Below are 16,271 nucleotides of genomic sequence, written 5' to 3'. Positions count from 1 at the left end.
CCCCACAGCACGTGCCCCACATCCGCATTGATGGTTCCACCCTGTCAGCAGACAGAGAGGCCCTGTGCCAGCAGTTCCAGCTGTCCGAGAGGCACTCGGTGGCAGTGCTATCCATCACCGCTGCCAACATGGGCCTCACTTTTTCCTCAGCTGACTTGGTGGTGTTTGCCGAGCTGTTTTGGAACCCAGGGGTAAGGAGCTCAGTAGACTGGATTCGCCCTGGGCATGCTCATGTTGGGGGGGAGGGGGTACTGAGGGGCCAGGGGCACTTGGGAAGGACTTGGTTCTGTGAGGTTTCCCTAAGGCCAGGTTCATTTTCTTCTGTCTTTCCATTCACCCGCATCACTCTGCTTATATTTTCACATGTTTTCACTTCCTTTAATCACTGCATGTCTGTTGGCTGCTAGGTCTTCACAGTGACTGGGAACATTATTGACTCCATTTTCGCAGTGGAAGAGCAGAGTTTGAAGAAGGAGTCTTAGGCTTCATCTGTCCTAGGAGGAAACTGGGAACAGAGGGTCTAAATGATGAGCCAGGACTGAAGCTGTACCCAGGGGATGCAGGCAGGAGCACCAGGTTGCAGCCCAGGCCTCAGGCTTTCTAGCCCAGGGCCCTTTTATCAACTATCTCTGTGAGCTGCTTTAGCCAAGAGGCCCTCATGCAGAATGACAATGCTGGGTGCTCCTTGAATGTCACTATGTGCCCCCACTATAATCAGTTGAAGGCAGCAGATAAAAGATATTTGTTTGAACTCATAAAATTTCTTCTAAACTTCAGAAAAAAATTACGTCCCCTTTGATATTCTGATGTGGTATAGCTGTTACCTGCCATACATCAGTGACTAGTCTAATAATGGGTAGACTTCAAGATTGGAATGGTCGCGAGCTGGGGATTTAGCTTAGTGGTGCCACCACCTGCCTGGAAAGCACAAGGGCCTGAGTTTGATTCCCGGTACCACAAAAAAAAAAAAAAAAGATTGGAATGGTCCATAATAAAAACAGTGCTGTCAATATTAGATGTGTATCATGGGGCTCACCACCATATGAAACACCACACCCCCTCAATCATGGGTGCGACATTTCGAGTATTTGGAAGGTAACTTTATTTCCCAGACACAAGAACAGAAATGTGCTAGGTTTCCATTATTTGCCTCTCAGCACAGAGCCTGATGGCAGATCCTCTGCATCCTCCCCACTCATAGCATCTCACACTGTTCAGCACCAGGGGGCCACTCACAGATGGCCTGCTGCAGATGCTGGATTCCCGAGCAAGGATATCCTTGGTTCTCTGCAGGTCTGAGACACAGTGAGATGCTTTGAGGAGGAAGGGTTGAGGTGGGACTTGGGGGGAAGAAGCCACCTGCTGTGGTGGCCTGGGCTGTCTAGGTCTTCACCTTACTGTCCTGACCCATGGACATGCAGGTGCTGATCCAAGCTGAGGACCGAGTGCACCGCATCGGACAGACAAGCTCCGTGGGCATTCACTACCTGGTGGCGAGAGGCACCGCTGATGACTACCTTTGGTAGGCCTGGCTGGGTGGTCTGGATGTGGAGCTGAGCAAGGATGGGCTTCCCCTTTTGCTGAGATCTTCCGGGATCCACACGGAGACCCATTTAATGCCCCTTGCTTTCATCATGTTTGGCCTCCGTCACTAGCATTCTCCAGGCTTGCAGGCTACAGGAGGCAATCTTTAGGAATAAGGGGAGGTGACTCCTTTCATGGTGTGGGTGTATTTTGCCCCCCATTATGCTCAGGTAAACATACACAAACCCAGTTAGGCGGAATGTCATGTGAATAAAAATCCCGGTGTGACAGTTTTGCATATGAGCACATATTTTGCTGTTCATGTGCCAAATTGGAGAATGCAAAGATGGGTTTTTTCTTTCCCCAGGCACACCTGGGGAAGAACTAATTAAGAGCTAGTTGTGATGAAACACCCTTTTTCCCATCATGAAGTCCCTTGCTAGAGTGGGGACAGCCTCCTTTGCCCTTTTATGATGCGTGGTACGATAGGCCACATCTTACAGGGCCACTGACACAGAGAAAGTTGCCAACCCTGGACCATCATCAGCACAGCTGGGATCACATTTCTACCATGGAATCTGTGTCTGTCAACTAAGCAAAAATTCCCGAAATGCTGTTTCCCCTTCCCAGTATTAAGTGTCTTGATTATCTCAGTAGTGTCCACTACTTGGCGTCATGATCAGCCTTATGACTTGGCCTGACCTTTGCAGTACACGTGGGTCACCTCCACTTACCTCTGTTCCCTGGGCAGCTTATGACATCACCAGGTTCAAAATTTTACTGTAATGAGACAGCATTTATTTCCCACACATCTTCCATTAGAATTTTGAACCTGCCATTATAAAGCCCTAAACTGGAGATTGGTTTCAATTAAGAGTGGCCAAATACTTCAGGATGGATGTTTGTGCCTTGAGAGATGCAAGGATGTGAAGCACTAAACATATCACAGTCCCATAGGAATGAGGAAGGTGGCCTCATTTTCATCAATCTGCTGTTTCTGCACCGATTATATTCATGCAGCTCATTTCTCCCCCACAGGCCTCTGATTCAAGAGAAGATTAAAGTTCTAGGGGAAGCCGGGCTTTCTGAGACCAATTTCTCAGAAATGACAGAAGCTACTAATTACCTCTACAAGGTAACACAGCACATGGCTTCTGCTTGGGGCGCAGAGGGGGGAATCAAGCTGTCTGCCGAGCCCTTGGGTCCTGAGTGGGAAGGTACGAATCACTCCAGGAACCTCCCCCAGCCCCAGTGCAATGGACTTGTGATCATTTTCATTCAACCCATGTGTGCATCTCTTTATGGGGAACAGTCATGTTAACTCCTACTGCTCACATGCCCTGTAGTCTCAGAAACCTGCCTTCTAAATGCGCCTCTTCCATCAGGCCCTCAGAAACCGATGGAAAACTCCCTGTGTTGACTGTTGGATTGTTGAACTACCACGGAACTTGTCTCCAGTACAGAATGGGGAATATTAAAAATAGGGCAGTGCAGAAATAGGTAGTGCATACCTATAACCCCAGCTCCTTGGAGGCTGAGGCTGGAGGATCATACGTTCGGGCCAGCCTGAACAACTTAGTGAGACCTTGTCTCAAAATAAAAAGGACTGGGGATGTAGCTCAGGGCCTCTGGGTTCACTCTCCATTACCACAAGAAAGAAAGGGAGAAAATAGGACTTGTGCAAGGTCACAGAGCTCATGAACGCAGCTGAAGACAGACGTCTTCTCTGTCAGCCCAACATTCCTTCTCTGACATCAGCCCCTCATTATCAAGTAGCGTAAGCGGCCAGTGAACATCTGTCCGTGTACAAGTGTGCTTTGTCAGAGGTGCTGAGGGGGCTGTTGGTCACCTCTGGAGAGGATAGCCCTGGGGCCGCCATGCCTGCCCTGGCTGCACACTCTGGCCCACTTGCTGTCATGGTCCCTTGCTCCTCCATTTCAGTGAGACGCCATCCAGCAAGGGGCTCTGAGACTTCCAAAGCCATGTCTGCTTTCTCCAGTTAGGTGGTGGACAGGGAAGGCGAAAGCTTGGGCGGAACTGCCTCCCGGAGGGTGACTTGTGGGGCAGCTGTTCCTAACCAGAGCGTGTGGGCAGCTCTGAGCCTCACGCCGGAAGGTGGCCTCAGTGTGGCTTATTAGGGTGCCAGGGCACCTTTTCTTCCTGTGGAATTGCTGAGCCTCGGAAATGGAGTTAAATCAGCAACATCCTGTAGGTGACTCTTAAGACCGAAAGTCTGAGGATTCTGTCATTCATTTACATTTACTTAGCAACTAAATCTTTTTTCTCTAATGTAATTATTGGGACAGTAAGAGTCAGAGATCAGGTTTTTTTCTTTCTTTCTTTTTCTTTTGTATTTGTATCTTTGTTTTCTTTTTTTTGATAGAGTGATTAGATTTTTAAATGTCAACTATAAATTATCCTTTTAGATAAAAAAGTAAACCAAAAAAAAGTAAGCCAAATTTAAAACAACCTTTTGTAGGCAGGGGGCTCTGGGCTGGAACCCAGGGCTTTAGCACTGAGCTACATCCCCAAGCCCTTTTTCTATTTTTAAACTTGAGGCAGGGTCTCACTAAGTCACTAAGTTGCTCAGGCTGGGCTCAAACTTGCTATCCTCCTGCCTCAGCCTCCCAGAGTACTAGGACAACAGGTACATACCACTATGGACAGTTTAAAACAGTCTTATTTTTAAGCTTTTGAAAGAATTCTAATTCACTTGAATGGTGAATATTCTAATAGAACATAGGTTCTTATATGTCCTTTGAGAAGGAAGAGCTTTATCTCTAAAGAATCCTCATTTGAACTCATTTTCTTATCCTCACCTTACCCTCAGTTACTCTGAATTATGAATTTCTGCCTAAAGTACAAGATAATGTAAATGAAACTTATCAATATTTATTGTGATTAATAACTATTCTTACTAAGATAGGACTAAAAATTTCATTAACAACTAGAAAATGAAAACGTTGCCCTCTTCACAGGAGACAAAAGCAAAAAAGGTTACGTCTTACTAAACCTTCCTTCTGAGAGGGGAAATGAAATACTAATCTGATCTTGGAACTTGCTTTGGTTAATTATGCATGCTCCCAGTTTGCTTATAGTCTGGCCACCATCGTAATCAAATGCACATTAACAGGTTTTCTCCTTGGAATGGCTGCTTTGCGAGGCGGCATTTCTTGACTGCACCTGTTCAGAAAGAGGCTGACGAGTGTATCCTTCAGAAGGACTCGTGGATAGTGTTTTGACCTTAGTGGTCTTTAATATCACTGGCAAAAGGCTGAGATCCTGAAAGGCCAGGAGATGTTGGGTGGAGATTAATGGACTAATTTGAAGTTCTTGCGCTACATGCTCCCAGTTATCAAGGAACCTTACTTTACCAGTGTGGGGGATTCTGTGAAGAAACAATGAAGAATAGTGGCCTTTCAGATTGAGACCTAATTATAGAAGCCCTGCAAAGCCAGGGAAGCAATTTTAGAAGTAGACACAGTGGAGTCCATTGACAGGACAGGGAAAATTGTGTTAAAGGATGGCCTGGGAGAAAATCAGGCAGAGTAAGACCTGGGGGCCAATGGTGATAAGAGAAGCCTGGGATAGAAGAGCTGAACCATTGCAGTTCCCTGTAGGTACCAAGTGATGTAGCCCAAGACAGGAGTGACTTAAGGGCTGGGCATGTAGATCAGTGGTAGAGCAGTTGCCTAACAGGTGTGTCACTTGATAGGAGAGAACAGGGGAAACACACTTGCATCAGCCTGGGATTCAGGATGTGTTGTGGTTTTGGGCGAGGCGGCTGAGAGAGCTGGAAGATGGGGGGATGAAGAGACCATTTTGATTTCAGATAGCTTAGTTTTATGGAGCTATGGGATGTTAGTGGAGATGTTGCAGATGTACCTCGAATAAAAGAGGTCAGGGTTGGGAATTTTTTAAAAAAAATTTTTATTAGTATATGTTTGTGACATACATAGTGATTATATTCAACTTGGGGGATTGAGAGATATACACACATTGCATCTTGATTATTTTTACACTCCCCTTTGCCCCTTTCCCACCCTCCCCTTTCTCTCCTACTGAAGATCCCTTTCCTGTCTCCTAGAGTCTGTCTTCCTGTTTCTTAACATGTCTTATTTTTCTCTTTAAATTATGTCGGTCATATTAAGAAAACATGATGTTTAACCTGTGACTTATTTCACAGTATCATGGTCTCAGGTCCATCCATTTTCTTACAGATCACTCAGATGTATCCTTCTTTATGGCTGAGTAGTACTCCATTGTGTAGATATACCATATTTTCTTTATCCATTCATCTGCTGATAGACATGTAGGCTGCTTCCATGGTTTGGCTGTAGTGATTTGTGCTGCTATAAACATGGGTAAATGTATATTACTGTAATATGATGACTAGCTTTCTGGGGAAGGTTGGAAATTTAGAGTTAGGAGAGATCAGCAGAAGTGACAGTGAGCCTGTGAGTTGTCATGGGTGTCATTACTGTGCCTTGTTTTAACACTAGACCATTGTCAACAATGGATAGATGCAGTAGATGGGCGTTTTGGTAATTTGTAGCTTTGAGGTCATTAGAAACAGGAAGAGATATCTACTCTGAAAATAAGTTGCAGTCCATGGCTTGACACAGTCAGAGGTCAAATTATAGCTTAACCAATGCTTTAGTTTAGAAAGGCTTTAGATGCTATTTAAAAATTATTTAATTTATATATTTATAAATTTAAAAATTTTATAAATTTATGTATTTAATTTATAGCTTAACTAATGCTTTGGTTTAGAAAGGCTTTAGATGCTGTTTAAAAATTATTTAGATGCTGTTTAGAAAGGCTTTACGTGCTAATTCAGTACTGAAATGGTGATTTGGAAAGTTTGAAGGGAGCAAACATTTCCAGCATGAATTATAGTGTGAGAACTTCTGCTTTGTTGCTTTCACACATTTGTTTTCATTTCTAACCCAGTGAGCAGCAGAGAAGATGCTGAATGCTAAAGCAGGAAGCTATTAGTGGTTTACCAAGATGGTCTGTTTGTGTCATCGTGTAGCTCCCTGATGGCATAAAATGTACTCATTCTTACCTTAGAGCTTTCCCACTAGCCACAGTGGAGGAGTTCTGTGCTGGAGTTTGGATTCTTCCTTATCTTTTCTTTTCTTTCTCTGATGAAGGACCCAAAGCAGCAGATGATCTATGACCTATTCCAGAAGTCCTTTGAGGAAGATGGAACTGACATGGAGCTCCTAGAGGCAGCAGAGTCCTTTGACCCAGGAAGTGCTTCAGGAACCTCAGGAAGTAGTTCCTGTGACCTGGGAGACACATTGGATGAAAGCAGTTTGTCAGCCAGTCCACCAACGAAAAGAAGATTTGAATTTTTTGATAATTGGGACAGCTTTACCTCTCCCTTCTAAGAGGGGACAAATTTTTTTTTTAAATCACAGAATTTATTAAAATAAAGTAAGATATTTTGTTTATAAAAGCCTATGTTCCTCTTGTGGTGCAGCAGTACCTGTGTCTCCAAGTTCAGCAGGGAACTGCATTTTCTTTCCCTTGACTAGGTAGGAGCTTGCTCTGTGTCTGAACTAACCTTAGCTTTTCTGGCTTAGAGAGGGGATAGTGGCTTGTAATAACTCATAACCTTTAAATAATGAGGTGATTCTTACACTACCCCAACATCTAGATTTTAAAAATTTAATGACTGTAAGTATTTACAGAGCACCTAGTATATTCCAGGTACTGTCCTAGGTACTGGCAATAACTTGCTGAACAACAGTGACAAGAAACCTGTGCCTTTGCAGAGCTTATACAACAGGAGAAACAATAATTTTAAGTGTTCTCTTCCAGTAAAATTCTATTTATGGACAATAAAATTTGAATTTCTTTAATTTTCATGTGTCACAAGCCGTTCTTTCGATTTATTTAAAAAAATGTGAAATGTGAAAACTTCTTAGCTCACTGGGCACTGCACAGTGTCCACAGTGCGCCACCTGCTGGTGTGGAGCAGTGAGGTCTAATTGCAGAGTACTGCAGGCCACATATGTGATTGTAACTTTTCTAACAGAATGTTTTTTAAAGGAAAAATAAGAGAAAATTGATAATACATTTAACCCAGTATACTCAATATAATTTCAATTTCAACATATAAGTGTGTGTGTGCGTGTGCATACACACTACTACTGCTGGGGATTGAGCCCCGAGTCCCACAAGTGCTAAGCAGGTGCTATCCATTGACTTACATCCCCAGACCTTAGAAACAATTTTTTAGGGCTGGGGATTTAGCTCAGTGGTTTCGCCACCTGGTGTGCAAGTGCAAGGACCCGAGTTCGATCCCCGGTACCAAAAAAAACACCAAAAAACCAATTTTTTAAATGAAATATTTATATTTTTTTTATCAGGTCTTTGAGAGCCTATATACATATGACAGCATCTTTATTTGGACTACCCATGTTTCAGGGTCTCAGTAGCCATCTGGCCATTGGCTCCTTGTTGGCCACCTCAGCGTTAGAGTGATAAAGGGAGTCCAGTGTCATGAGAGGAAGGATAATATGTAATAACATTGAAGAGGTCAATGCCAGGTGAAACAGGATAGGTAACAGTAAGGAATGTGGGTTTAGCTTTGAGTAGGAAAAGAAGTACCTGAGTGATTTTGAGCAGAGGTCTGAGGCAATCTGATTATATTTTTCAAAAATATTTTACACCAGTTCGTGTGAAATACAGACCAGGAAGGATAAGCAGAGGGAACAATTAGGTGGGACGCTATTGAGTTCTTGCAGCCTCTGTGGGTTGATGCTGGGGTGTGGCTAAGTGTAGGTAGTGTAAAGGAGGTAAGAAATAATGAGATTTGGAGACACAGATATAGATACAGACTCTTTTTTTAAGACAGTCTCCCTGTGTAGTTCAGGCTTACCTTGAAGACCAAGCTGGCCTTGAACTCGCTGCGATCCTCCTGCTTCAGCCTCCTAAATGCTGGGATTACAGGCATCCCACCACCACTCCCGGCAGATTTGGGATATATTCTGAAGGGAGATGTGAGATTTGCAGATGGGTTGACCGTGGGGCATTTGAGGAAGAGAGGCTGCACAATACAGGTTTTTTGCTGGAGCAGGGCTGTAAGGAAAAGGAAGAGAAAGAGTGGATTGGAAGCCTGGTGAAATCAGGTTGGTAATGGATTTCAGCTGGTACAAAATCCAGTGGCAGACTCAGACACTCCACCCAGCTCATTAACAGAGACAATAAGTCTCCATCAGGGAGAAATCATTGGAATGATTTTAAGCTCAGGAGGGAGGAAGATTTTGGAATCACAGATCCTGAGAAAATTTCAGAAAGAAGGATTTCTTCCCTACCTGGTCCTTTCCTGTCCACAGCCTCTGAGACGAGTTACATCTCAGCTTGAGAAGTCTTAGCAAGTCTTCACTTGTGACCCGCAGACGGCTCCAGAGACACGTCTATCTACTGGCTGCTCATCAGCTTTGCTGCAGCTCTTCTGTGTGCTGCTCTGGATGTGGGTCTGGTTCTTTAAGTCTCCTAGGATCTCATTTCTATTACTAGTTTCTCCTTACTCCAGGGATGTGTTTAGAACTGTAGATCATTTTAAAGACATCCCTGTCAGTGGTGCTGAGGGTGATTCACTGACGCCTATTGCACAGAGCAGCCCTTGTCATTCAGCAAGGTGTCAGATCAGTGGTTGCCAACGGAAGGGCTTGTACTCGGGTGCTCATACCTGAAACCACTCTTGCCCTGTGGTCCTGGTAAGTATGGACCCTGGAACCTCAACCTAGGACCTCAGTTACAGCAGCTGGAGAAAAACTCTCTTTGAGATGTTTCTGAGGGCCTCCAAAGAAGTTTTTTATGCCATGTAGCCTGTGTATTTTAAGTTAGATCATTCCAAATGTACCTCTGAAACTTGTTAAGAGCCATCCAGCCATGTGAATGGGATTCAGTAAAAATTCCTTGGGCTTATTCAGCTAGAGAGTGAATATCTTCAGGGTTTAAAAAAAGGATTTCCACACTAACTCCTTTTCCTCATCTCACAGCTTAGTCCAGATTCACACAACAGTGTTTTCTGGAAGTGCCAATTAGAATGTGAAAACGTAGGCCCTCTCATCGCATTCCAGTCCCTGCCATTAGTTGTACCTTTAAAGGATGTAACTAAAAGTCTCTTTTGGTTCCATGGAGTTTTGTCTCTGCCTCTCCTCACCAGGGTCAGTGGCCCTGGTTGATTTCTGTCTCTAATGCTGTACCAGGACACCTCCAAGAGGAGCAAAGGCTCTTGTTTGTCTTAATCCACTTGTGCTAGAATTTATTATGGGTGGGTTTTTTTTTTTCCTTTTTGGATTCCACTAAGCTTTCTCAACTGAAGGAGAAATACAGAGAAAGGTGCCATCTTGGTTTTTGCCCTGTCACACTTGTCTGTTGAAACGGTGCTGCTTTTTGAGGCTCTCTGCCCTTTTTTTGTGAAGGAGAGAGAAAGAGGTTTGACCTTTTCACTTCCCATCAAGTTCAGAACAATCAACATGAGAAGTGGCTTGGGAAGGTTTAGTAGAACGATCTTGACTTGTTAAGAGGTTGGCCATATTTTGTTTGAGTTTTGTGGTTTTCTGCGGGGTCTCAATGAAGGAAATGGAATCTGAATCATAGCAGAAAGCACTGAGAGTCTGTGAGTCACAGTTGATTGGATATTATGGCAGCCAACAGTTGCCTGACTTTGAAACATTCTCTGCCCACATTTTACCCCCTGTACTCCCATTCAACAGATTTTTTTTTAGTACATCTGTCTGTCTGTCTCTAACCTCTTTATGGGGGTGAAATATAAAAGAATTCATAAAACAATTTACAACTTAACCAAACATTATAAAATAAATGTCCATCTAACCATAACCCAAATAGTATAAAATAATAATAAAACTTTATTGTTTTGCCTTTAATGCCTAGATCTACAATAACCCAACTGGAGTTTATTTTCATACTTTGGATGACTTAAGATCAAGGTTAACTTTTCTCATATGGAGATACAGTTATTTCAGCAACACACTGAGAAGATTTTTCTTTCACCAGATGCTTTGCAGCACCTTTTTTTTCAATATTGCACATTAAGGTAAAAAGTAATCTGAAAGTGTACAATTTTAGGTAAAAAGAAGAATGCTGAGGAGAAAAATCCTATAATCTCTAGCGCCTAGCAATACTTCCTAGAGGATATATAAATAATTTTGGATGGAGTAATTTGCAACTTGTATCAAGCTCACCATACTGAAATGGCTTATTTCATATACTGTATTTGGCCATTGTTTTATATCTGAGTCTATCCCCTTGAAGAGTTACCTAAAAAAAAATAAAAAAGTTTCCTGATGGATGCATTGCCTGTGTAAATGACCCAGAAAATACCCATCAACAACAGCAACCAGAATGATTTGAAAGTGAATTTGAGGAGAGAAAGAAGATAGGGAAGAATATGTTTGCCTGATACCCTGATTCTTTGTGTTCAAGACTTGTGCTGGAGGCCTTGCCTCCTCTTGTTGAGCCAGCTCTGTCCTGTGGCCTCTGGCCTGCAGGGCTCTGAGCACTGCTGAGCAGGCCTTGGTCCATCTGCAGCCACTGGCTCGTCTGTGTAGAGCAGGTGCCAGAGATTCTGGAATAAAGCTTTTGTCTCTCCAGCAGAAGATGAATTGGGAATCATGCTTGTACTCCCAATTTCTTTCAAGAATAAGATGTTCAATATTCTCCAAGAGAACTGATTAGCTTAACAGCTAAATGAACTCCTCTCTGAAGGCGACTTTTAACTTAATTTTTTAAAAGTGAGAAATGAACTTTCAGTGCTCCAGAAGAACAAGGTAACTCAGAGATTTTTACGGAGACTTTTATGGAGACTCATTACAGAGATCATTCTCTACACTTGATGGTCCTCTAATGGGGACAGAGGTTTATTGGCCCATCAATAAGACAAATTCAGACTTTATGAGAGGCATACTTTTCTGAAGTCACTTAGAGCTGATTTTACGAGAATGCGATTTGTGCACCCTCTTGCTATTTAAAGAGGATTGTTCAGCTTTGACAAAACTGCTGTGAAAACAATTTCTTCCTATTACAGTGTCTCATTTTCAACTGCTCTGTGGCATTCTTCTTCATGTACTCCTCCTCCTCCTCTTCCTCTTCCTCCCCCCGGCCCCCAGTAAACTCGCAAACATGTTGCTCCGAATAAGCAGACTTAGGTTAGTTCCACCTTGGCTGCCCCAGCAGGAGGGTTGCTGTACGTACCCACCCACCCATACATTGGTATGGTACATTTGTTACAATGAATGAAACAGAAATGATGTATTATGATGAACTAAATTTCACTGTTTACTTAGATTTTAGTGTTTACCTGTCTCTTTTTTTTTCTGTTTCAGGATACCAAGGTACATTTAAATCATAGTGTCGTGTGGGGTTCCTCTTGGCTTTGGCAGCTCTGTGAGCTTTTTTTAGTTTTTTAAGATTTTGACAGTTTTGAGAAGTACTGGTCGAGTATTTTATAGGATGCCCCTCTGTTGGAATTTATCTGATATTTTTCTCATGACTAGACTGGGTTTGGAGAAGGAAGTTCATCACAAAGGTAAAGTACCATTTTCATCACATCATATCAAAGACACATACTGTCAACATGATTTATAACTATAGATGCTGACCTCCAGTCACCTGGCTGAGTAGTATTGGTGTCCTCTTTGGAAAGAGGCTGCTATGTAAAGCCCATAGTATCTACATAAATTATCTGGAATTCTTCTGCAAAAGAGATTTGCCTCTTCTCCCTCATTTACTTATTTAGTCAATCATGTATTTATGTCAGCTTGACTGCATGGATATTTATTTTACACTTTTATACTTTATTTTATACTTTTGGTTATAAATCAATACTAGTTTATTTTGTTGATCAAAAATTTCCAGCTTTAGTGTGATAAAAACAGCATTGTACTGCAAAAGAACAGACCTCAGGATCAGTGGAAGAGACTAGAAGATGCAGAAACAACTCCAGACACACTCATCCAGCTAATCTTTGACAAAGGAACCAAACACCTTCACTGGAAGAAAGATAGCTTTTTTAATAAATGATGATGGAAAAACTGGCTTTTCACATGCCAGAGATTGAAACTAGACCCATATCTTTCACCATGCACTAACCTAAAATTGAAGTGGATCAAAGATTTCAATATTAAAATAGAAACACTAAATCTGCTGGAAAAGAGAATAGGTAGAACGCTTGAGGAAATAGGAATAGGAAAAGACTTCATGAACAAAACCCAGCCTTCAAGGGAAATACTACAAAGAATCAACAACTGGGATCTCATCTTATTAAAAAGCTTTTGCACAGCAAGAGAAACTGCCAGCAGAGCGAGGAGATAACCCACAGCATGGGAAAGTTTTTTACCAGCTATTCATCGGACAAAGGACTCTTAACTAGAATATATAAAGAACTAAAAAAAAAAAACCAGAACCCCCCCCCAAATTTAAAGACCCAGTCCAAAAATGGGCATCTGAAATGAATAGACACTTGGCAGATGAAGAAGTAGAAACAGAAAATAAATATATAAAAAAAGTTCTACATCACTAGTCTTTCAAGAAATGCAAATTAAAACAACTCTGAGATTCTATCTCACTCTAGAAAGAATGGCTGTTACTAAGAAATCAACTAATAAATATTAGAGGGACTGTGGGGAAAAAGGAACCCTTCTCCACTGTTGGAGGGAGTGTAGACTAGTGCAACCACTGTGGAAATCAGTGTGGAGATTTCTCAAAAAACTGAAACTAGAGGTTCTATTTGACCCAGTTATTCCCCCTCTTGATATCTTCCTGAAAGAATTAAAAGCATCATACCACAGCAATATATGCACACATATGTTTATAGTGGCACAGTTTGTAATAACTAAATCTTGGAACAGCCCAAATGCCCATCAACTGATGCATGGATAAAGAAGATGTGGGGTTTTTTTAATAGTGTTGTATTATTACTCTGCCATAAAGAAGGATGAGCTTCAGAAATGTATAGCTAAATGGATGGACCTTGAGACCATACTCTTAAATGAAATAAATTGGACACACATGTTTAACTATCATATTGTTTCTCTGGTGTGAGAAAATGACAGTGGAAATAAGGACCAAAATGTATAACAGATATTGGGAGATGGAAGAAAATGTTCAAATGGGAAGGGGAACAAGGGAAAGAAGGAAGGAAAGGACAAGAAAAAAGTGAAAATAGAAGGAAAAACTGGGAACAAAGCTTTTGTACATAGGGAGAGGAGAGGGGCATGGAGAAAAAAGGGGCAGGATGTACCATGCACAGGTGCAAATTCCCTATGATGAGTGGTAACATTATGGTATGCCTAAAATGTACCAATAAATGTTGTGCTTTAAAAAATTTCCAGCTTTGACCACTGGGAGGTCTTTCAGTTGGCTTCCATGTCTCCTTGATATTTCCCCATCAATGTAGTGTTTTCTATGTTTCTGAACATTTCCTTACTTTCTGGCACTTCAAGATGCTCAGGCTTATTTGCATATTTCCTGCCACAGTCCTAGACTCAGCCATTTCTCCAAGGAGTTCTGGTTCCTTTTATTGGTGTTCTGGTGCCACTGGGACTGCTGGCATTGTTTTGAAATGGTAATTTCTTCAGATTATAAAAGAAATACAAGTTCACTATAAAATAATTAGAAGTTGCAGAAATATATATATAGACAAAAATCAATTTAACTATTTCTACTATGTGTTACCATAAAAAGTAGACTCCTCTTCCTCTTCCCTGGATTTCCACAGCCAGGGATGAGTAACACAATGGGAAGTGGGGGTTAAAAATAGAACTGCTTTTGATCCATTAAAATGTCTAAGATGGCGATAATGTTTGTTTGTTTGTTTTGGTACCGGGGGTCAAACTCAGGTCCTTCTGCTTGTGAGGCAGGTAGCAGAACCACTGAGCTAAATCCCTGGCCCAAGATGGTGATAATGTGATTGTATGGTCAGTCATTGCCCTAACAATACACAAAATCTGGAAGCTCTTCCTGGAACCACAGAAGATAGAAAGTGAGTGGGAACTTGGAGGTCATTTAGTCTAACACCCCCCAGTAAATAAAGATACTGGTTGCTGGGAAGTTGGGGAGAGGGTTCTCTAAGAAAGGACTGTGGCTCACCCAAAGTGATACCACAAGGTAGTCATAGAGCCAGCCCTGGTCCAAGTGCCTGGGACCTGATTCCAAGTCAAGTACTTTATCTACTTTGCTCTTTTAGTGTAATAACTTGATTTAGTACACACCAGCAATTAAGAGAACTGACTTTGGGGCCAGGCAGATCTACACTTTAGTTCTAGTCCTATCACCTCTGTGTGACATGGAGCCAGATTCTTAACTTCTCTGAGCCTTATATTCTTCATCTGGAATAGTAATAGTTTCAGCTGTACAGTGTTTATTATTTTGCAGGCACTGCAGCAAGTACTTTCCATGTATTTAATTCATTAACTCTTCAGTGTAGGTATTATTATCCAGACTGTAGTTGAGGAAACTGACCCACAGAAAAGTAAAATAACTCATCAGGAGTCCTATAGATAGTAAGTAGCAGGGCCCTGCTTTGAAGTCAGACAATCTGATTACAGAGCCCATGTTCCTAACCATTACATAAGAATTCCTCTCTTCCAGCACCCAGAAGGAAGCTCCCCCACTGGCATCCCAAGCTCCTAGGGCAAAGAAGGTGAGCTATGCAGGTGCCAGAAGCACCCACTCCTCCCCCCCCCCCGCCCTGCCCCTGCCCCTGCCCCGTGGAAATGAGAAGACATGTAAATAAGCCTCAAAAACAGACTTCCGGGTCACCTACAGCAACCCTAAAGGGAAAAGAGATGGAAAAATCTGATATTCAACCACCTGGACTCTCTGAACTGGCAACAAAAGAGGATCTGGGAAAAATGAAATCAGAAATAATTACTCAGATAACAGCAAAGATTTTGCTCATGGTGCAAGACATGATTAATAAATCTAGAGAGGACACAGATAAAAAAAATAGAGGATCTGAGGAACATGATGGAATCCCAACATAGGAAACAAATGGAATCCATAAAACAGATACAAACAGATATCCAAGAGATTAAAAACTCCATTGAAAGTCTGTGCAGCAGAATGAACCAATGTGAGGATAGAATTTCAGATATAGAAGAAAAGATTGCAATTAGTGACTGGGAAAAGAAAAATTGCTTTAAAATTGTAAAGGAACACGAGAAATCAACCCAGCAGCTACTAGACGATGCAAAGAAGAATAACATTAAGACTGATTGGAGTCAATGAAGAAAGAGGAGAGTGTGCAGATGACATAAAAAAACTGTTCACAGAAGTGATGGCAGAAAACTTCCCAAGGAAGGGAAAAGAACTTGACATACAGATAAATGAGGCATATAGGACTCCAGCTAGCCTTAATTAAAAAAAAACTACACATAGGCATATAATAGTTAGGATCCCAGAAATCCAACAGAAGAACAAAATTCTACAAGCAGTGAGAGAAAAGAAACAAATCACATACAAAGGAAAGCCCATCAGAATCACAGCAGACTTCTCAATGCAAACCCTCAAGGCAAGAAGAGCTTGGAGTGATGTATTTCAAGCCCTAAAGGAAAACAGCCTCCAACCCAGATTGATGTACCCTGCAAAACTATCTTTCAAAATTGATAGAGAAATAAGATACTTTGGTGATAAAGAGCACCTCGGGAACTTCATGAATATCAAACTGGCACTCCAAAAAATTTTAGACAATACCCTAGGAAAAA

The 16,271-nt window shown here is 42.0% G+C and overlaps 1 protein-coding gene across 5 annotated transcripts in view; it reads left to right on the top strand.

Annotated features, from left to right (window-relative positions):
• Positions 1 to 7,394, top strand: part of Smarcal1 (SNF2 related chromatin remodeling annealing helicase 1) — an 89,304-nt gene extending 81,910 nt beyond the window's left edge. For all 5 annotated transcript variants that reach the window (XM_087206139.1, XM_087206140.1, XM_004864617.3 and 2 more), the window contains exons 15-18: positions 9 to 191; positions 1,422 to 1,522; positions 2,563 to 2,659; positions 6,681 to 7,394. In XM_087206139.1, coding sequence (XP_087062265.1) covers positions 9 to 191; positions 1,422 to 1,522; positions 2,563 to 2,659; positions 6,681 to 6,920 — 621 coding nt within the window. In that variant the 3' untranslated portion in view covers positions 6,921 to 7,394. The remainder of the gene's footprint in view (positions 1 to 8; positions 192 to 1,421; positions 1,523 to 2,562; positions 2,660 to 6,680) is intronic.
• The last annotated feature ends 8,877 nt before the right edge of the window (positions 7,395 to 16,271 follow it).

This window comes from Heterocephalus glaber, unplaced genomic scaffold, assembly GCF_053883595.1.
Source record: "Heterocephalus glaber isolate CG9 unplaced genomic scaffold, H.glaber_assembly_v1.0 deba00000621, whole genome shotgun sequence".
Taxonomy (NCBI): Eukaryota; Metazoa; Chordata; class Mammalia; order Rodentia; family Bathyergidae; genus Heterocephalus; species Heterocephalus glaber.
The sequence above is the reverse complement of the archived record's forward strand: the minus strand, read 5'-3'. Positions and strand labels throughout refer to the sequence as shown.